Source organism: Uranotaenia lowii, chromosome 2 (genome assembly GCF_029784155.1).
Source record: "Uranotaenia lowii strain MFRU-FL chromosome 2, ASM2978415v1, whole genome shotgun sequence".
NCBI classification, from domain to species: domain Eukaryota; kingdom Metazoa; phylum Arthropoda; class Insecta; order Diptera; family Culicidae; genus Uranotaenia; species Uranotaenia lowii.
This window is the reverse complement of record NC_073692.1, coordinates 185,188,996-185,211,120: the sequence shown is the minus strand read 5'-3', so window position 1 is coordinate 185,211,120 and position 22,125 is coordinate 185,188,996. Positions and strand designations below refer to the sequence as shown.

The 22,125-nt window shown below is 34.7% G+C and overlaps 1 protein-coding gene across 4 annotated transcripts in view; it reads right to left on the bottom strand.

Annotated features, from left to right (window-relative positions):
- Window positions 1-4,530: 4,530 nt before the first annotated feature.
- LOC129743649 (uncharacterized) overlaps window positions 4,531-22,125 on the bottom strand; it is a 1,005,706-nt gene continuing 988,111 nt past the window's right edge. For 3 of the 4 annotated variants that reach the window (XM_055735730.1, XM_055735734.1, XM_055735732.1), the window contains 4 exons: window positions 15,382-15,580; window positions 15,128-15,306; window positions 14,913-15,072; window positions 4,531-5,889 (listed from right to left, as the gene is read on the bottom strand). In XM_055735730.1, the coding sequence (XP_055591705.1) occupies window positions 4,898-5,889; window positions 14,913-15,072; window positions 15,128-15,306; window positions 15,382-15,580 (1,530 nt within the window). In that variant the 3' untranslated portion in view covers window positions 4,531-4,897. The remainder of the gene's footprint in view (window positions 5,890-14,912; window positions 15,073-15,127; window positions 15,307-15,381; window positions 15,581-22,125) is intronic. The other variant, XM_055735733.1, reaches the window with a different exon arrangement.

The following is a 22,125-nucleotide window of genomic DNA, read 5'->3' as shown; positions in this document are numbered from 1 at the left end:
TTTTTCAAAGAAAAACTTCCGCATTTCTCGTAGAAAAGTCGAATTTTGTCATTTCATTATTGCTTTAGTCCATCGTGATGCTTAATTAAGCGATTGAGCACATTTGGTCAAATTTATCGAAAAAGTAAAGAAATTTAAACTGTTTTTTTTTTTAAATCAGTTTAAAAAATTTTATTTTTACAAATTTGATTAAAAGTGTGATAAATGTGCTGAATTATTTATTCAAGCATCGACTCAACAAGCAATAGATTCATCCAATAACTGCACGATGAAAATTCGACTTTTCTACGAGAAATGCGGAAGTTTTCTTTGAAAAAGGTCTTTAAATATGAGAATTTGTATAGAAAATTAACCAAATTTATTAAATCATTTGGCAAGGAACCCACGAGAACCCACCGACATTTTTTACATGCATTTAGATCATAACTACAACTGTCACTTCTCAAAAAATGAGGTGCGTCAAACTGCTCGCTAGCAAGTTATTGCAATTTGAAAAATGTATAATTTTAACCTATTTTTTGCGATTTTGACAGAACTAATCTGCGAAAGGAAAAAGTTTTCCACTAGAATATCTCATTTGAGTCTATTCCAATCGAATTCTGTGGAAATTTGAGGTATTGTATAGCTAAAAACAAAAATAGGTGAAAAAAAACATTTTTTTGCAAGGTTTTCTTAAATTATTATTTTTGCAAGGTGAGTTCACAACATAGAGCTTAACAATGTTCTACAAAGTTGATGTTGAAGGTATAATAAACAACTTTGTAGAAAAAACCATGCCTGTATCTTGCTTCTGTAAAAAGTTAGATTTTGGCGCCACCTTGCGGAGAAAAACAGAACTAGTTCAAATCCATCAATAGATAGCGCAAACATAGTCGCGTAACTTTGTCGAAGATACCGATGAGCTACAACGAAGCCTCTGGCCTGCAGTTAATTTTGACCGCAAAAGTGTGGTTCCTGGCCCACTGTGCGTCGTCACCGCATATGTGCACCAAGTTTCACACCCGTACAGCAATACGGATTTGACGTTTGAGTTGAAGATTCGGATCTTAGTTCGTAGAGAGATCTGGCGTGACTGCCAGATGTTTCGGAGACTCGCAAACGCAAATCGGGCTTTTCTGATCCGGGTTTCGATGTCCTTCTTGGTACCACCATCAGGCGTAATCTGGCTACCAAGATACTGGAAGCACTCCACTGTCTCAACCTGTTGTCCAGCTACCACGAAATTGGAACTATTTTCTGTGTTGATTTCCATCGACTTGGTCTTTCCGGCATTGATTTTGAGACCTGCTGCTTCAGTTGCTCAATTGCTGAAGGATTCCACGGCAATCCTCGGTTTGGTTCACAGTCAATCGATCCAGTCAAGATCACATCCATTACGATGAGAAAAAGCAGTTGTGACAAAATACATCCCTGTCTCACTCCAACAGTTACCGGGATTGGTTCGGACAAGACACCGTCGTGCAAGACCTTGCACGAAAATGCCTCGTACTGTGCTTCGATGAGATGGACTAGTTTCTCTGGGACCCCTCGTCGTCTAAGAGCAGCCCAGATATTTTCGTGGTTCAGTATTATGCCGGTGAGCCGTTGTATCTTTTTCGAAAAATTCATGATATTTACGGCTTATGTTCTTTCGTTCTTTGATAGCTTATGCTCTTTAATTCTTTCCATCACCTACGAAAATGTGATTATTTTCAGGTACAAAGATGTACCAAATCGATTTCATAACATCAGTATTGACACTAAATCTCATCAGCAGGAAATCCATACTGTGTCTGAGAAATATTAAGATGTTCATCTACAAACAGGTGTTCCTACCAGCTATAATGTATGCATATCCGATTTGGTCAGAGGATTCAGAACAAGGTTCTGTAAATGATTTTGCGGCTTCAACCTTGGTACAGCACCGAAGATCTTCATCGGATTGCGGGCATCGAATCGATCGAAGAGATGACCAACAAAATCATCTCTAACTTAACAGGCAAATCGATGCAGTCTTTCATTGCAGAGATTCGTTTTCTTTACAATTAAGTTAGTTTTTAGGATATAGTTTAGGCATGTTCCGTACATTATAATTTCCTATAAAACGAATAATTTATTGCTATTGTAAATTTAAATCAAATAAACAATGTTTAGAATTTACTTAATCAAAGAGTTGAACTGATCATAATTGTTCTGAACACTTAATTCACTGAAATAATATACTTGAATGTAATGATTAAAAAACTAATAAAGACATATTTAAAAAAAAACGAGGGTTTGGTACCGTAGGTATCAGTTAAAGTTTTCATCCAAAACAGGACAGCCTTTTCTCAAAATCAATTACGGTTATCTTTTTTTATATTTTTCAGTTTATTTCCATTTTTGTTGTTTTTTTTTGTTGCTTTTTTTTCTTCTCGCATTCAGTACAGTTTTGCTGTGTGTTAGTTGTTTATTGTTGGGTTCTAGTAGATTCTATTCAATTCACTTCCATATATGCGTATGATAGATCACTTGCCAGTTTAGCATTTCTGTAGTGCACCCAACCAATACGTTTTCAGCGGCGCTTTCAGCGAGCTCATGTATCATGTGGATTGATTAATGCTTTGTTTCGGCTTTTTGTTTTCGGTTTGCTTACGTTTGCTTGTCCTTCCTTATGCACCTCTTGATTCCTTTGTTTGTTATTTTTGGTTGCTTTTTAATGTTTTGCATCTATATTGTTGATGGTTAAGTTTTATTTCACACTTAACACGTTGCAGTTTCCTGTTTGTTTTTTTTAGTTTCACATAAAACGGTTACGGTAAGCTACTAAGTGTTTCCATCGATATTTTTTTTTGGTTTTTGGTTTACACAGCTGCTTTTTTGTTAGTTTTGCCCTACCCATTGCACAGTTGTTGGTTGTTGTTACTTGTTACGTTTAACATCGCATTTTTTTGGTTTTCCGCCGTGTTGTTGTTCCTAAAATTTAAACACACGCACACACATAATGGTTTTTGTATGAAAAAGCTCTCCTGGCATTTTGGTTTTTTTGGTTCGCACGCTCACGCGGTACATTTATGTTTCTCTCTCTCTCTTTTTCTCGCTTTATATAAATTTGACTCTCGTTCCGTGTTTGAGTTTATCGTGATGTTTCTCTCTTTCTTCCATTGTTTGTTTGATTAGTTTGTTCGCTTCTTCGTCGATCGAGTGATTGGATGTGAGTTTTCTTTTTTGTATTTAGTTCGTTTTGTGTGTTTCAAGTTGTTCGACGTTCTCGTTATGCGGGTTCTTTTGATATATTTGTTCCAGCTCATCTTCCGTGCAACAATAGATATAGAAATCAATTCAACTTGTTTTTATTGAAATCAAACGATATACTTTCTTTTGCATATACTTTCAAAAATAATCTTTACTCTTTTCTCTGGAAGCAATGCTATGTACATAATGTTGTTCTTATTCGTTTTATCACTGATTTTTAATATGCATAAATATTGTTAAATGATATATGATGTGTTTCGTCTGTTATATTCATTCTTCTCTTCTTAATAAATATAGTGTCTAGCGCTTCTTTTTTCACATCAAGTGATTATTATCTCATTCCGCAGTGCTTGAATGTATATTTGACTTCTTACTTTTTAAATGGTACTCTTACGTGTGTGTGTATTTTTCCATCAAAATAGAAAACTCAACTAGAAATTGTAACGTTGCGTGGACTCGCTTTACTATTTAACTGTTTTTGATTAATAAATTATATTATACTGTTTAGCTTTGCTGTGTAACACGTTGCCTTGGTAACAAGTTGACAATGCTGCATTTTTCGGTTTGGATTTTGGTTTAAGGTTTTATATGCTTTGCATCTTTGTAGCTTACAACTTATATAACAATTTTCTTTAGTTATTTCTTATATTAAATTATACTTCTCTGGTTGTGTATTTTAAACTCTGAAGGTGAATAATTTTGTAAACCAACGGTAAACGGTAAGAAATGGCGGCTCTGCTGAAACATGTTTCTTTTGGTTTATCTGTTTATATTTTAAGGAAACGCTGCGGCATGTGGGCCAAACAATTTTTTTCGCTCTTTAGAGAAACTGTTAATCATACAACTAATTTATGGCAAACTGTGAAGTTATTTCTTACTCATTGCTTGACTGTTTTTGGAAGTTGATGTTGGGTCACATTTCGGGTTTCTGAGGAATGATTTTTTCTGGATGATTTCGAGATTCAATTCCATTCAAATCGGAGTATATTTCTGTAAAGCGACAGTTCACATTGATCTTATCATTTCGAATTTAATATATTAGAAAGGTCAACAGATAAGATTACTGAAAAGATGTATTGGATTAAAAGTGAAAAGTTCTTTTACAATTAGCGTATAAGTATCGTTAGAATATTTCAAATTTGTAATTTGGAACCTAACTTACTAAATTTTATTTTTTTATTTGTAAGCTCATTTACAAGATAGTAACATATCTTGAGTAGCTGCTTTGGACGATCAGTTATTAAACTAAATTATAAGCTTGTTCAAAATTAAGCAAATTTTACAATTCCAAATCGATTCATCCAGAAAAAAATCTTCCGCCTGTTTGTGTCAGTATTTCATCGGATCTGAACAGTGTGTGTACAGTACATTCATCGCAATTGAAACAATAGTTTTCTTCAGCATGCTCTCATCGTTGGATAGTTTCTCGTTTTTTATTCTCGTCTGTTCGGGTTTCGATTCTCGCTCTGGTTGCTGCTGGCTGCCGTACAACTAGACCCTTCGCTTGATTTTAACTCTTGGTCTGTAGACACATCTCTCAGTAATGTTCGTGCATAGTTTGTTGTTTTGTTAGTTAGTTCTTTTACTTGCTATATAAGTAGCTACTCTCTCCCACAGCTTTCGTTCATTTGGAAAAAGGTCTAAATATGTTAATTTTTTGTTTGTTTTGTTGTAAAGAGATTACCTACTGTCCTAATTTCGCTGGACTTAACACTAGTTCCGGTTCGGATTTGGTAGTGGTCGCGGCTGTTGTTGTTGCTACTGCTGACGAAGATGTGATCGATGACGATGGCGGTGGCGGAGGTGGTTGTGTCGTCGAATGTGACATCATAGACGAGGAAGTTGTCACTGCTATCAGTGGTTCAGCCGTGTAGTGGCTGAGTCCCAGACTAGACGAAAGAATCGGTGAAGATGCGGGGAATGCGGAAGTCGACGGTGGCGATAGAAGATAGTTACTACTGCTGCTACTGCTACTGTGATGTTGATGAAGGTGTGGTGGGGTTAGCGGGGACATCTGGGACATGATCGTCGCTGCACTAGGTAGGTAAGAGGTCGAGGGCAACGGTGACAATGATCCGGGCACGGATGTGTTGGTGTTGCTTATACTCGGAGCACCTAAAGCTCCAAAGGCGGACGTTGATTGTTGTATGGGTTGTGTTGTGATGATGCCATTTGATGGACCGGAAATCACACCTGGTGGAAGCGTGTTCATGATGACTCCTCCTCCCCCAGGCACACTCTTCGGTATCGTTAGGGTTGATTGTTGTGGTTTGGTCGGCGAGCTAACCGGGGTGGGCCCGATGATCATCAGTGACGTTTCCATCAGCAAATTTCCACCTCCACCTGCTCCAGGCGACAGCGAAGAAGATGAGCTCTCGTCTTTGGTGGGTTTGTTCTGGTTAACCGAGGTTCGCTGCCTTCTCAACTTGCTATCCTTCCTCTGATGGTGCCCATCACCGCCAACCATCGCATGTGATTGATCGTCTTCGCCAGTTAGTTCTATGACCTGAGTGTCCGAGGATAGTGCAATGGCAGCCGTTGCCGGTGCGTGCTTGTGACTTCGCATATCTCCATCGTCTCCGTCGTCATCCTCGCCGTCCGATATACTAACGATATCCATCACACTTAACGTGTCAGCCTTGAGGGGATCGATTTTCCTAAGCTCTAAAGGTGGTTCTGGAATTTGAAGAAAATTGGTCATTGCATTTTGGGAAATAAGTATGGTTTTAGAAGGTTTGTAAGTGATAAGGTTAGTCTCATTTTGAGCATAAACACAAATTGCATCCTACGACCTATATACATCCCTTCAGAAGGTTTGAATGCCTCCGCCGTTGTTTGCAGACTTTTTAGCTAAACATTGTTTCAGTTCCAGTTTCCGAAGAAAATTTGTTCACATAGTGTCACTTTTTTTTTTTCTTTAATACATATTTTGTTCTCACGCGATGCAAATGGAATTCCAATGTATGTAGCTTACTGGAAAATTTTCTGGCCATAACTTTGCCGAAGACTGTAAAGCGGTAATAGTAATGAGCACTTTGGAGGAACTGATCGATTATGGGTAACTAACCCTTTCATATCCCTAATATCTGATAATGTTGTTTGATTAAGACAGAAGTTAGACGATGTTTTTTTCTGACAGCAAACATTATTCAGTTTAAATTTATGAAAAAATTATAACTGTAACTACAAGTTAAGTTTAGACACAGTTGAAGATTTCAAATGCAGGTTTCGCAGACCGAATACAGCTGTTCACAGCGATGCTTTTTTTCTCTTCTCAAAAATAGGCCTCATCAAATTCAGGGGTCATAGCTTCTCCGGTGAAATATATTGTACACTAGAGTGCCCCAAATGACCCGACTTTTGAAAAAGTTATGCGCTGCAGGCTAAAATTGATCCTAGGCCTAGTTCAAGATCTCATGCCAAATTTGGGCCAGATCGGATCACAGGAAGGGGTCGCTCAACGAGCCTGACGTTTGTATGGGATTTTGAGACATTTTGTTCGGGAGAAACATGAAAAACCAGTTTTTCATCAATAACTTTGGTTCCCGTCGGTCGATTTCTTTCAAAAACGGGTTTTCTTAAGGCCTAAATTATGAAAAACATTTTATCCGAAGACTGCATTTCGATAAGAGTTAGGACAAAAAAGTTATTAGACTTCCAAAATGAGCTAACTTTTTTTACGGTGGTATTCATCACTGTTAATGAGGCGTCAATAAGTTCGACCGCCTCGACTCATAAACAGTGATGAATACCATCCTTTAAAAAGTTAGCCCATTTTGGAAGCCTAATAACTTTTTTGTCTTAACTTTTATCGAAATGCAGTCTTCGGATGAAATGTTTTTCATAATTTAGGCTTTAAGAAAACCCGTTTTTGAAAGAAATCGACCGACGGGAACCAAAGTTATTGATGAAAAACTGGTTTTTCATGTTTCTCCCGAACAATATGTTTCAAAATCCCATACAAACTTCAGGCTCGTTGAGCGACCCCTTCCCGTGATCCGATCTGGCCCAAATTTGGCATGAGATCTTGAACTAGGCCTAGGATCAATTTTAGCCTGCAGCGCATAACATTTCACAGGTTTTGAATTTCCCATACAAATTTGGGGCAGTCTATTGTACACGGATGGTACAACAATCCTTCCTTCATCCCTCATTGACTACTAGAACGTGGCCGGCGCCGTTATTGACCATGACCATGAGTTTTGTGCATTGAGAATGAATTTGGGGTTTATTCAAGTTATTTACTAAAACGTTTGAAAAACTCAAATTTATTATTCAAAATTTTTAGATTTTCTGTTCAAGAACGATTTAAAAAAAATTGAATGAGCATAAATTTGTGTCTAAACCTTACACACAAAAAAAAGCATAGTAAAATTACTAAATCCGTGGTTTAAACGAACAACAGGCGACCATATTTTTGAGTCAAATATGTTTTGTTGTTTATAATACATTACGCATAGCTATTTTACCATGTGCTCAATTTGGCTGCGCATAGTAAATGCGACTTCGTTTTAGTAAAACTGTCAATGAAATGATGCATTGTTTTACTTCGTCCCTAGTAAAATTAATATGTTTCATGATGAAACTAGTATGTGTTATGATAAAGATTAGGAGGAGCGAGGAGCTTGATTTAAATAATAAAATTACTATGTATTTTTGTTTGTTTATTTGCATGCATGCATTATGACATTATTTGAAACATGAAAATTCACACTTCCGACACACGTCGGTCAATGTTACTGTGTTCTCCCGATGCTGTGGAATGATTTTCAAAGTTATGTAACTATAAAGCAGCTCAAAATTAGTTTTTTTTACAAACGGGTTTGATGATAAATGATCCTGAATTAGTGTAAACAACAAGAATGTTTACCATAGTAAAATTATCATACGCACTTATGTTTTTGAGTCAAATATGTTTTGTTCTCAAAAGTACGATGTGCGTAGTATTTTGTTGATATGAATTGGTGCCACAATGTCAAAATTACTATGCGGACGGTAGTTGTCATAGAAATTACGATAAAATTAACATGACATAGTATTTTCGACAACAAACATTGAGAGTTATCGAAAATTACCAGGTACATAGTAATTTCAATATTGTTTCATGCGCACTTTCACAAAATCGATGTTAAACTTTTCGTGGTTGAAAATACTATAACGCTGAAATGGTAAAATTATCATGACAGCGTCTTTGGGATGACCACTCAATTTTTTTCCGTGTAGATACAATTTTAACACTGTGTCAAATTTGACTTTCATTTAGTTCTATTTTAATAGACACGAATGCCACCAGGTGGTAAAGTGTCATAATTAAAAAAAAAATAGTTCTATTTTAAATTTAGAATTAGTTTTAGTCTTCAATGTTACACGTAGGTTTGTTGATGCATTAATCATTAATGATTGATTGCACTTAAATCTTTTTCATTTTTGAACTTATAATCCATATATCACCAAAACTAGAGGTGATTCAAAACATAGGCACCAAAATGTTTATAAATAAGTAAAACCCCTTATTCAATTAAAATCCTTATAAGGTACACCGGGGTAAGTGGGGACGGGTTTTCGTATAGTTCAACTTTAAAAAATCATTAAAAAATCAGCAGTGGGCCAATTTTGATAAAATCGCGTTCAATGTGATGCAGAACATGTTGTTCACAAATGCTGAAGAGATGAGCTTGATAGACGCAAAGCGAAAAAAGTTATCACGTAAATTGTTATAGACTGCTGGTGTCTTCACTTACCCCGCTTTATGGGGTAAGTGGGGACGGTAGATTTTCCCTTTGATTTCTCAGGAAATTTTCAACAAATTTGTGTTTTTTTGGTTGAATACGTTACTTTATTACTCGAACCGTCCAAAATTTTGGAAAAACGTCATGGTACTATTAATAAGGCATCTTTTAATGATTATTGTGTGTAATCCGATATTATCGAAAATATATACTTATTTTAGAAAAAAACAAGTACTTTTCCCAACTTTTCATGATCTGAATGCTAAATAAAGCTAATTGCATTGAATGGAGGAGAGAAAATTGAAAAAATGTGTAAACATCAAGTATTTATAAAGCCGTCCCCACTTACCCCAGGTAGGGTTTGGAGACAAAATTTTAGATTTTTGCAAATAAACCCTTTTTTCTCAGTTTTTAACCATCGTTTCTTTTCCTAACTGGTTGTTTCGAATGTAAGGATTGTTTCAATGTAGAGTTTTTCGTCAAGAGCCAGCTAGTTTACGAGAAATTTGCGATTGAAAAATATGCACATCAACTCCACATCGTAGTTAAAAATAGAAAATTTACAAAAAGTCACCGTAAACATCCGAAATTGTCGGAACCGTGTCTCTTTTACAGTTATTGGATGGATTACAAGTAAATTTAACATTCTGCATTAAAAGTTTAAAAAAATTGTTCACAGTATTGTTTCAATAGCCACCGTCCCCACTTACCCCGCGTCCCCACTTACCCCGGTGTACCTTAAATAAAATGTCAAAAACCCATCTTCTCTATCAGAATATTTAACATTATTTACAAAGTTTGGCTTTGTTTTTTAATTCGAAATTTATGTGTTCTGTAAAGATAAACTGTTTAGAAGTGTATAAATATTGGTTTTTATTAAAAAAAACACTATCTTATTTCTTTTCCAGGACCCAATATTTCAATTGACAGCGACAAAATATTCAGAGCTTGAAATTTTTTAACTATAAATCCTGTCCTTAAAAATATGAAAACGTTTAATTTATTTTGATTATTTTTAATTATCTGCTTCAATTATGAAAATAATGAATTAACTTATTCAGTATTTTATCTAAACTGACCTCCAGCTCTATGAAAAAAAATATATATATTTACTTCTTTTAAATTCAACTTTATTTAATTTTCAACTATGTGTTTTGAATAATTTCTTTTAAGTTTAAAGTGGAAATTATTCGTTTTCCTGAAAAAGAATTCTCATTTCAAATCATCATTCAATATTTTTAAATATTCAAGACACTACCGCGAAATCTTTCAACCAACACTTCAGTTGAAATTGAAGAACAGACATGTAAATTAAGGTGATTAATAATTTACAAATATTATTACTTTGCTGTATAATATAAAATTACGGTTACAGATTTATTTATTTTTTTAACCTGTTGTTTTATTTAATGTATTCAATTTCTGCGCACTGATTCTTATATCCGAAGCTTCTAGTTTTATTCGACATTTTGATTTGTATTTCGGAAATTTCGATTTCAAATTTCTGAACTAGAATACTTTAAATAAGATTTCAAGTAAATTTGTAATTTAGAAGAAGAAACATCACTTTGAACAATTTATTAATATCTTACCGGAAAAAGCATTGAAACCCCCTCCCCCTCCCCCCCATGAAGGTCCAAAAATGGCAAGTGAAAATAATTTTACGCAAAACATAAAATTTAAAAGCTCTAATTAAATTTTGACGAACAAATAAGATAATTCAAGAGTCATAATAGTGTAAAAATCTCGACTTCAAAACCATCAAATCTCATTTCAGAACCACAATTCTACAACAGTTTTTAAAAAAATTTCTAACATGTTGGTAGTAATTGAGTACCAAATATTGAATCCAATAGAAGTTAGGCTAAGCTTACCAAATTGTATGGATTTTTTCCAGATTTCCTCACTCTATTTGAAAAATCAAACGAAAATTTCAATAAAGTCCTTAGAATTTTGTATTTTGCGGCCAAATAGTTTTTTTTTAAACAAATTTTTGCAAAATAAACATAAACGATTTTTTGGAAGCCCTAAATATGATTCTGAATCGGTTGATGTATTTCGCTAAAATAAAAACAGTTCTTCACGTGTTTTTTTTTTATTTTAATGTAATAATTCCGAGATTTGCCTGCCAAATTTTAAAACAATGTGCCCTTATTTTGCAAGGTTTTAGGATACAATTGCCTGGATTTTCCCAGCCCGGATACTTGTTGAAAAATATCTAGTAAGTATCCATTTTATTGTTTTTGATTTTCAGTTTGGTTTATCATTGGTATAGAATAATCGTGTTTCGAATCCTGGCGTTGATTTTCAATCTAAAATTTGATGAATTTTCCATTTCCAAAATTTCTAGTTTCGGAATATGAAAAGAAAACGTTTAAAATTCAAACCATTTTTAAGATTTGGATCCTTAACTTATATCTTCAATTTATATGCAAAGTTAAAACATAAGAAAGTTTCATGACTCTAAAATTGAAAAATGTGAAACAATTTAATTATTCACAATTTTATTTAAGTTTACAAGTTCAATTACGAATTAATAATTGACAAAAATATATATCTTTTTTTTTCGTTATCCCATTTCCCCCCTTCTTTAGCCAAGTGATTCTGTTATCTTATTTTAATCGCCGCCGGGATATATTCTTATTTAATTTTTGGCATTTCGGCGAGTTGTGAAAATTCAAGGTAGAATATTTAGAAAGAACATGAAAGTATTATAGGTGGAAAGATCAAAGCTAGAGCGCTTTGGGTAGAAGAAATTGAATAGTTGGTGAAAATGTGAGCAGGGCTTTTGTTGTGTGAACAGCTTTTGAACTACTTGCGTGATTCTTTGCCGCGCGCCGTTTCAATGTTGATAGGAAGCGATGAAGAAACCCATCGCATTCCTACCCACATTGAAACACGGACGGGTCGAACACATGTGAGATTGTGTCCGACCGGGCAAAAAATCACCCAAGCAGCGCTCACATGTGCTGTTCTATTGCTAAGCCAATTCTATCGATGGATTTTGCATTTGGCAAAAAAGTAAGGCATCGGATGGATAATATGCGAAAACAAAAAGTAGCAACCATCCGATGTACCTGAAAAAGTAGCACGCATCGATAGAATTGGCTTAGCAATAGAACAGCACATGTGAGCGCTGCTTGGGTGATTTTTTGCCCGGTCGGACACAATCTCACATGTGTTCGACCCGTCCGTGTTTCAATGTGGGTAGGAATGCGATGGGTTTCTTCATCGCTTCCTATCAACATTGAAACGGCGCGCGGCAAAGAATCACGCAAGTAGTTCAAAAGCTGTTCACACAACAAAAGCCCTGCTCACATTTTCACCAACTATTCAATTTCTTCTACCCAAAGCGCTCTAGCTTTGATCTTTCCACCTGTAATACTTTCATGTTCTTTCTAAATATTCTACCTTGAATTTTCACAACTCGCCGAAATGCCAAAAATTAAATAAGAACAAAAATATATATTGACAACCATGAGTTCAGAATCAAATAAAAGATTTCTGGTTAAGGGTTCTGGTAAAAATTTCGCTTTTTGGTCTCAAATACATAGAATTTCTCATCTGGTATTTAGATTCATGTTTTCAATTTGGGTTCAAAGTGCAAAATTCTCATTTGGAACTAAAATCCAAGGTTTGTGTTCAAACTTAAGCTCAAATTTAAATTTACAATCAATATTAAAATATCATTGTTGAAATTTCATTAAGGAGATCGCGGTTTCATAACTTTGATTCTAGATTTTAATTTTGAAAACATCAATCACAGGATTAAAATTATAAAAAAAAAATCATCTAAGGTTCTAATTAAAATCTTTAATTTTAATGGAATGTACAAGACTACAAAGTACCTTTTTATTGAATAGTAAACCTATTTTTTTACTATTATTTCTGAATATTTGATACATTTTCACTCATGCTTAGAATAATTATGGTTTTGGTTCAAAAGAATATCAATTATAGTCATTTCTACATCATTTGCCACACGCGAATTTTCTCAACGGTACAGTTGGCTTACCAGTCATTGAAAAACTTATCTGGAATAACTGTGTTTGATGTTTACTCTTGGGCTCGAACTCACAGACATCATCTCAGAAGACAACTAATTCACCAACTGAGCTATATCAGTCATGAACAAAAATTGGAACTCCAGGACTTATTTTCAAAAATAAATAACTTTAACCTGAATAATTTGTACATATAGATTTTTCACTTGTTAATGCATTGTTCAAACAAAAATGTTATAGAAAAAAAATGTCATCAAAACCCCCCCTCCCTTCCATGAGCCCTTCCTACGGTACTGACGTCAATATCACAAAAATATATGACCTCTTTTGTCGACCCTTGACCCAAAATTCAGTACCTGAAATCAATTTCCCATTTATCAAAACCACAACGCGTATACAATATTTTTCTTGTATGGACAACCCTTTTCAGAAGGGGTCATCCGAGAATCTGAAAACATTTTTCATCATTCCTGGTCCTAATGAACGTCCATGCCAAATTTCGGCTCTCTAGCTCTTAAGACGGCTGAGTCTATAGAGGACAAAATAGCAAACAAACAAACAAACCCACAGAAATTGCTTTTTATTCATATATAGGTTCAGAAATGGAAAACATAATGTCGAAATTTAGAAAGAAAGTTAATCATTTTAATACGCAGGATTCAAAATAATAAGATTCGAAGAAAGAAATTAATAAAAGGATATTTAACCCTCTTCTGCATGAACTAAGTGTGAATCAAATGATAAAAAAATGTCAATCGAAATATCTTCTAATCAAACAATTTATGCCAAAAACCAAAATTGTGTTTTCAATAGTTTTTATTTTTTAAATAGTGTTAGAAATGAGAGAATTTCTTTTAATTTCGTTGGGTTTTTATAGGCTTATTGAATTTTGAATGGAGAGAAACTTCATTTTTTTCTCATAAACGTCATGTATAAACTGAATGCAGCACACATACTTTCTAGTGCGTCAGATAAATTCGGAAGTCGGATGTCTGTTCCTCCGCATTGAAGTTAGTGCGGACGCAATTATACCTCAACGATGCTTAAGTTTGTATAAGCTTTAATTTAATGATTGTTTTTATGATGTTTAAAAAAAATTAATCCCAAAAGTTTTGATTATAATTTACATTTTTCAACTATGAGTTTGAATTCTTCTCTTCATTGACTCTACGACCCAATCCACACACCTATCCAAAACGAAGTTCTTATTAAATTTTCTATATTCGTGTAAGTAATCAAATAATGCACATATTTGATATGTGAATATTAAAACTTTGTTATGCAACAATAAAAATTCAAACTATATTCATAAATAATAAGATGTAGAGATTTTTGTTATGATCTTACAATTTGCGCCGGGAGTCTCCAGATCTTCTCCAAAATTGAAAATTTGGTTCATTTTTACGACTCAAAACATTCTTTCAAATTTCTAACATTCTTATTTTACGAGTAAAATTCGGTTAGATTTTTTTTTGTAAATAAAATGAAACCAATTCCAAAGCATCATAACTCTGTCATTTTTTAATGGAAATTTAAAAAAAGCACATCAAAACGCATTAAATTTTATCAACTTTCCAAACAAAATATTTCAAAATTTTTAAGAATGACCTGAAACACGGAAAATTGTAAATGCGCAGCTGATAAAATTTTAATGCGTTTTGATGTGATATTTTATGATTTCCGTTGAAAAACTACAGAGTTATGAAGCTTTGAAATGTGGTTTTATTTTACTTTCAAAAAAATCTAACCAAATCTAACTCGAAAAATAAAAATATTAGAAATCTAAAAAAATCATGTGTTTTTAAGTCGTAAAAATGAACCAAATTTTCAATTTTGGGGAAGATCTGCGGCGAAAACCCGTCAGATAAAAAATGTTTTAAAACGAGTCCTATAGCTCTGTTTCTTCGATTGAATGCATCTTATCGAAATAATTTCGTGAAATGTCAGTCAAATCTCGAGCTCTTACCTTTCTCTGGCTCCTTGATAATCGGAACTATCCGGTTGGATGATACCTTCTGCTCGTTCTGCAGGAACAACGAGGTGGTTGCGATCTGCCGCAGCGCTTCCACACCTTCGTACGTTTTCGTTTTCACTATCGACTTGGGGTAGATCTGCGGCTGTTTGGTCTGAAATGAGAAAAATCAGGGTCTTCGTTTTGCAGGCAAATTCAGTCAATCATACCGGTAAGTGGGGACCACGTGCTATCGATACCCGCTTGCTGTCCCCCCGCAGCAGGGAAGTCCGATGATCGGCATCTATCTTGGCGTTTTTCTTATTCCGCGCTCTACGACTACATGATAAACAGTGCGATGGACAAATACAAAATAGAATACGCAGTACACAACAAATAAAGCCGAGACCTGTTCGGAGAGATTAGAATTAAGGGTTAATTACTACTTATAATTCTGTTTTCCACCAATTTTATCGAGACTCACCAATTAACGATGGTCCGATTAGTCTTAGTTCAACCGTTTTGAATCCTTTCTCGCCGGTTCCGACGAACGCTATAACTAATCCAATTGCTATCGTACCTAAACCTACGTAAAGGAAGGCATTGGCGAATGAACTGGGGCCTCGCAGCACACCGAGTAAGTCTTCATCGTCCGAGGAGCCACCCAACGATGAGTCTTGTACCTGTGGCGATATGGAAAGCAGATATGTTAGTAAGCAATAAATTTATATTATTGGTATAATTTTACAGTAGGATATGATATGAATACGTAAATAGATGCCTGTCAAATTTCCCAAACAAATTTCTAGAAGAGAGGGGGTATTCTAGAAATTTGTTGTTTTTTCAATAATTTATCGAAGCCACCTTGACTTTGTCGGCCCGAACTTCCCTTACAATATATGAATATTATTATATAATACACAAAAAACTGTATTGTGTCATTGGCATAAAACATATGTATCATTTTCTCACTTTATTCAGATGAAAATATTTCCAAGCAGGGGACGGTCAATATAGGCCAGTGGTTTTCAAACTTTTTTCTTTCACCGCCCCCTTTTGCAAAATTTTCAAGCTCAACGCCCCCTGGGAAATTTTTTAGAAAATCTAAAATAAGGATAAAATGGATCGTTGAAAAATCATAAGGTTTTGGCTTTATGTTGTTGTAAGACTTAACTCAAAGTTCTTTTAACCTTCCAAAGTCGTTCGGGTCAATATGACCCGAAGCGCACATTCAAATCGTCATAACTATTCGAGAAAAAATCGCAAAAATTTGATTTTAAAAACCTCCCTGGGGAATCACGAAATACACAATCTGTAGTACCAGGCAACTTCCTGTGACCACCGGAAGTGCTCCCTCAAAAAAATCCGTAATTAGGCTGTTCGGGTCTATATGACCCGAGAGTTTGCGTAAGTTCCCCTGGCCGCAAATATTGACCGATTTCGATGTATTTTAATTCATTGTATAGATAATTTATTCTAGTTTCTCAATATCGAAAAAATAAGTCGAAATATTTTACGAGATCACCAGTAGCTGATTCCGAATGAAAAAAGTCCCGAAAAAGAGCTCTTTTTAGAATGCTTATAACTTGTGACAGATTGAAAATTTTGCGCTGATTTTATAATATTTGGAATTGTCAAGAATAAATCTATCCATTGATGTATAAGTTTTTGGTGGTCCAAAGGAAGTTTTGGCCGCTATCCCGGAACTTCCGGTAGAAAAAATTCTTACTTCAAAAAAGTCACCCAATTTTGGCTTTGCATTGCTGTATCTCGTTTACCAATGAAGCGATTCTCTGAATTCAAATTTTAGTTTTTTTTTCGTTAACTTTGTTATTATTTTTGTAGAACATAGTTGGTTCCTCAAAAATCTCCGTTGTTCAGTATGTTGTAATGAAAATCACATTTTTTTTGTCATTTTTCAAACTCCCCCTCATGTCGGTGGGTTTACGGGATTTTATTAGCGTGATTTCTCTAAAATTTGAACTCAAATTGGTCACTTTTTATATACCTAAAGATTCATTAGAATCTCCTCTTTCGATAGACATACTTTTTGTGTGGTGTTTTGAAAATTTGTAGCAACGTTTTTCGAATTTACTGAAAGCTGCCAGATTTCAACCAGTTTGGCCAACGTTTTCAGCAGGTTGGTGTACAAATCTCGCACCCCTCACGTAGCCGCGGGAGAAACAAATCCTTTAGCTCTCTTTTTGTCGCTCACCAAATCTACCACCCAACCCAGCAGCAGGAGGAACTGCCGTCTCGTCGCGTGGTTTGTTGATTGATTGTACTGATGGTGATAACGAAATGAATGTTTTATTATGTAGGTATTGCTTGAATCTTTTTTAATATTTTATATTATAAATATTTTAATGGATGGGCAACATTTGTAAAGTTCACGTCCATGATTCCAGATTCAGATTCAGATTTCAGATTTCAGATTTCAGATTCCAGATTTCAGATTTCAGATTTTAGATTTCAGATTTTAGATTTCTGATTTTAGATCCAGATTTCAGATTCAGATTCAGATTCAGATTCAGATTTCAGATTTCAGATTCAGATTTCAGATTCAGATTTCAGATTCAGAATTCAGAATTCATATTCAGATTTCAGATAACGATTTCAGATTCAGATTTCAGATTCAGATTTAAGATTCAGATTTCAGATTCAGATTTCAGATTCAGATTTCAGATTTCAGATTTCAGATTTCAGATTTCAGATTCAGATTCCAGATTCAGATTTCAGATTCAGATTTCAGATTCAGATTTCAGATTAAGATTTCAGATTCAGATTTCAGATTCAGATTTCAGATTCAGATTTCAGATTCAGATTTCAGATTCAGATTTCAGATTCAGATTTCAGATTCAGATTTCAGATTCAGATTTCAGATTCAGATTTCAGATTCAGATTTCAGATTCAGATTTCAGATTCAGATTTCAGATTCAGATTTCAGATTCAGATTTCAGATTCAGATTTCAGATTCAGATTTCAGATTCAGATTTCAGATTCAGATTTCAGATTCAGATTTCAGATTCAGATTTCAGATTCAGATTTCAGATTCAGATTTCAGATTCAGATTTCAGATTCAGATTTCAGATTCAGATTGCAGTTTCAGAATTCAGATTCTTATTTCTGATTAAAGTTTCTGAATAAAATTTCAGAATATTTGTTACTTAAATCATAGATTTTGTTTCTCTTGCAGTAGACACTGCTTGAAATAAAAGAAAAGAACCATGATAACATTCAAAACAAATGTGGGTATCACTGAAAAATTCTAATGATAAAATATCTAAAAAGATTCAGGAGGTTTATTTCAATTTGGAGAAATAATCTTTTTTTATTTTAAAATCAAAACATTTACTACGCAAAGAGGTATCAGCATGAGCACAATCAATCAACAAACCACGCGGCTGGCGAGTTGGGCAAATTTGCCCTAGCCATCAAAACCCGAAGAAAAAACACGCGACGAGACGGCAGTTCCTCCTGCTGCTGGGTTGGGTGTGGTAGATTTGGTGAGCGACAAAAAGAGAGCTAAAGGATTTGTTTCTCCCGCGGCTACTTGAGGGGTGCGAGATTTGTACACCAACCTGCTGAAAACGTTGGCCAAACTGGTTGAAATCTGGCAGCTTTCAGTAAATTCGAAAAACGTTGCTACAAATTTTCAAAACACCACACAAAAAGTATGTCCATCGAAAGAGGAGATTCTAATGAATCTTTAGGTATATAAAAAGTGACCAATTTGAGTTCAAATTTTAGAGAAATCACGCTAATAAAATCCCGTAAACCCACCGACATGAGGGGGAGTTTGAAAAATGACAAAAAAAATGTGATTTTCATTACAACATACTGAACAACGGAGATTTTTGAGGAACCAACTATGTTCTACAAAAATAATAACAAAGTTAACGAAAAAAAACTAAAATTTGAATTCAGAGAATCGCTTCATTGGTAAGCGAGATACAGCAATGCAAAGCCAAAATTGGGTGACTTTTTTGAAGTAAGAATTTTTTCTACCGGAAGTTCCGGGATAGCGGCCAAAACTTCCTTTGGACCACCAAAAACTTATACATCAATGGATAGATTTATTCTTGACAATTCCAAATATTATAAAATCAGCGCAAAATTTTCAATCTGTCACAAGTTATAAGCATTCTAAAAAAACCTCTTTTTCGGGACTTTTTTCATTCGGAATCAGCTACTGGTGATCTCGTAAAATATTTCGACTTATTTTTTCGATATTGAGAAACTAGAATAAATTATCTATACAATGAATTAAAAAACATCGAAATCGGTCAATATTTACGGCCAGGAGAACGTACGTTAACAACAGGTCAAATTTATCTGAAATTGATTTGTACGGAAATTTTGCGAACGGCTTTGGAAGGTTAAGTTTATATGCGGCCCTCAAAGCCAAAGGGGTAAAGAGTAATATATGTGTAAAAATAGTCGATTTTGATTTATTATTGTCGGAAGATTCTTCATATTTCAAACTATATTTCGTAATTTTTCAGATTTCTTTTAATTTTTTTTTTCTATACTGTTTCGTTCGAAAGAAAAATGCAAATTTTCGTAAAATATATGGAAAATGGCCAAACATAACAACTTAAAACCGTGTTTTATCGAAATTAGCTTCTATGCACTTATACCCAAGGGCCTCATATTGCTTCAAACCTCCATTATTCTATGTAAAGTTTCCTGGACAACTGCTTAAACTAACTGATTAGTTCATATATCTTACATTTTGGTCAACAAAATTCTATATTCTTATACTGCCCAGCCGATGAATAACGTAAAAAATAGTATTATTTCTTGATATCTGAATTTGAGTCCTGTTCAAAGTTATAGATTCTTATAACTGAATTCCGGAAATGTTAGTGATAACCAAATGGATTAAAAGTTTACCCATAGCAAATGGCACACTTGAACTTTGAATCGATTGGAATAAAGACAAACAAATAAAAACTTAAAATATAAATTCTCTTACCTAACAAAATTCTAATTTTCTTTCAAAAAATATATCATTAAATGATTAAATTTCGGTTTAGCAGGTTTTTTGAGACAATAAAATTTAAGGATTATCAAGCATTGCCATCCAAAATAAATCTTTATTAGTATAACCCAAAATTATCTTACAAAACATGTAAAGCGTATACAGAAACTGTGAAAATTTAAATAATCTTGAAAAAGTTTCTCAGCGATTTCAGCCTCAAAAAATCATAAAACGATGTGTAGTTACTACATCCGATGTTTCGGCATGTTTATTTTGCCTTTAACAAGGAATAATAATTTTCCGTTTCAATTGTCCAGAATGTTTTTTTGAATCTTTGAAACTGTCTTGAAGAAAAAGTCGTCTCGTTGTTGGCAATTTAATAACAATCGATAGTGGTTAACGAAAGAACGATCATGAAAACCAAAAAATTCTCATTTCATAAGAATATTTCAAAAAGTTTTCCATACGCTCAGCCAAAAACGAGACGACTTTTTCTTCAAGACAGTTTCATAAATTCAAAAAACATTCTGGACAATTGAAAAATTATTATTCCTTGATAAAGGTAAAATAAACATGCCGAAACGTTGGATGTTGTAAATAAACATCGTTTTATGATTTTTTGAGACTGAACTTGCAGCTCTCTAAAATTATAAATACTTAAGTCTTGAACCTGATGTTTAGTTCTGTAACGTTATTTCATTGTTTAGCATCGAACTTTCTCGTTGTTACTTCAAATCTACGTTGTTACGTGATTTGTCAATTACGACCTCAACGCCCCCCTGAGCCCTTCCAACGCCCCCCAAATTTCAAAATAGAACTCACCGCCCCCCTGGAAGCTCTGAACGCCCCCAAGGGGGCGGTAGGGACCACTTTGAAAACCACTGATATAGGCGATACCCTTCAAAACGTCGTTGTTCAGTCCGACAAGCGGACTGAGAAAGGAGAGAAGCGAGAGAGAAGAACCGGCCAATCAGGGAACAGCAGGCGACTGGCTGCGGTTATAAAAACACGCGCTCCCGCGTGTTGCGGTGTCAGTTTTTATCAAACCATCAAATCGTCAACATCGGTCCAGCGGAGCAACCAAAACCGAACCAAAAGGAGACGAGCCAATAAGGAATGGTCTCATCCGAGACCACCCGAAGGAAGAAGATCAGTGCTGAAGCAAATAGCGAAGAATGTGAAATGTTAAGAGAAAATAAACAAATGTATCGCCATTAAAAAGTGTTGTCTGTGCTCCGTCCAATGCTCGCTCCCAGGTCCACTGCCAAGAACGGCTCTTATCAGAGACCCCCCCCCTCCCTTTACGAAAGAGTTCGATCTCGGTCAACAAGGCGATCGAGATCCCCCTAGCCTTGCGAGGCATTCCAGGCAGACAGTCTCTTACGACCTGCCTCCATCGATGAGACAACCACCAGGGGTTGTCTAGGAGAGACTTTTTCCACGAGGGGAACAAGTTCCATCGATGGTAGTATACAGTGCACAACAGTCGTCTTCAAGTTGGATTACATTTTGAACTATAAGTTCACAAAATAAGCTTACGTACCCAAATAAGCTCAATCTCTTGTAACCTTGGGGGTTGAAAATTCCTAAAGTTTAAAGGGATTTTTTTTATTATCTGACAGGTTTGCGCCGGGGGTCTTCGGATTTTCCCCAAAATTGAAAATTTGATTCATTTTTACGACTCAGAAACACATGTATTTTTTCAGATTTCTATCCTTTTTATTTTTCGAATTAGTCTCGGTTAGATTTTATTGTAAATAAAAAATAAACACATTTCAAGCTACATAACTCTGTTATTTTTCAACGGAAATTATAAAATAGCACATCAAAATGCATTGAAATTTTATCAGCTTTCCAAAAAAAATACTTGAAAAAAATTAATTAATGACCTTCAATATGAAAAATCGTAAATAAACTTTAAATGGCATCTAAAAGTTCCGTCTGCATCACCGAATATTTTGCAAAAATTACCATTGTATAACTCAGTTTATGATTCAACTTTCATCTGAAAACACCAAAGTGGGCCAACAACTCCTTGAAGAGCTATGACAGAAATAATGACAATAAATCTCGTTTTTTTTTGCATACAAAACAAACAATGATCGAACAACTGCACTCACATAATGGGGGTAGCGCGCACTTCTAACAACATGGAAACAAAAGAACTTATCAAAGCCGTGAAAAAACCATTTTTTATTCGTGCTTTGTAGAGTGTTTGCAGCAAAACTGACTCCATGTTATATC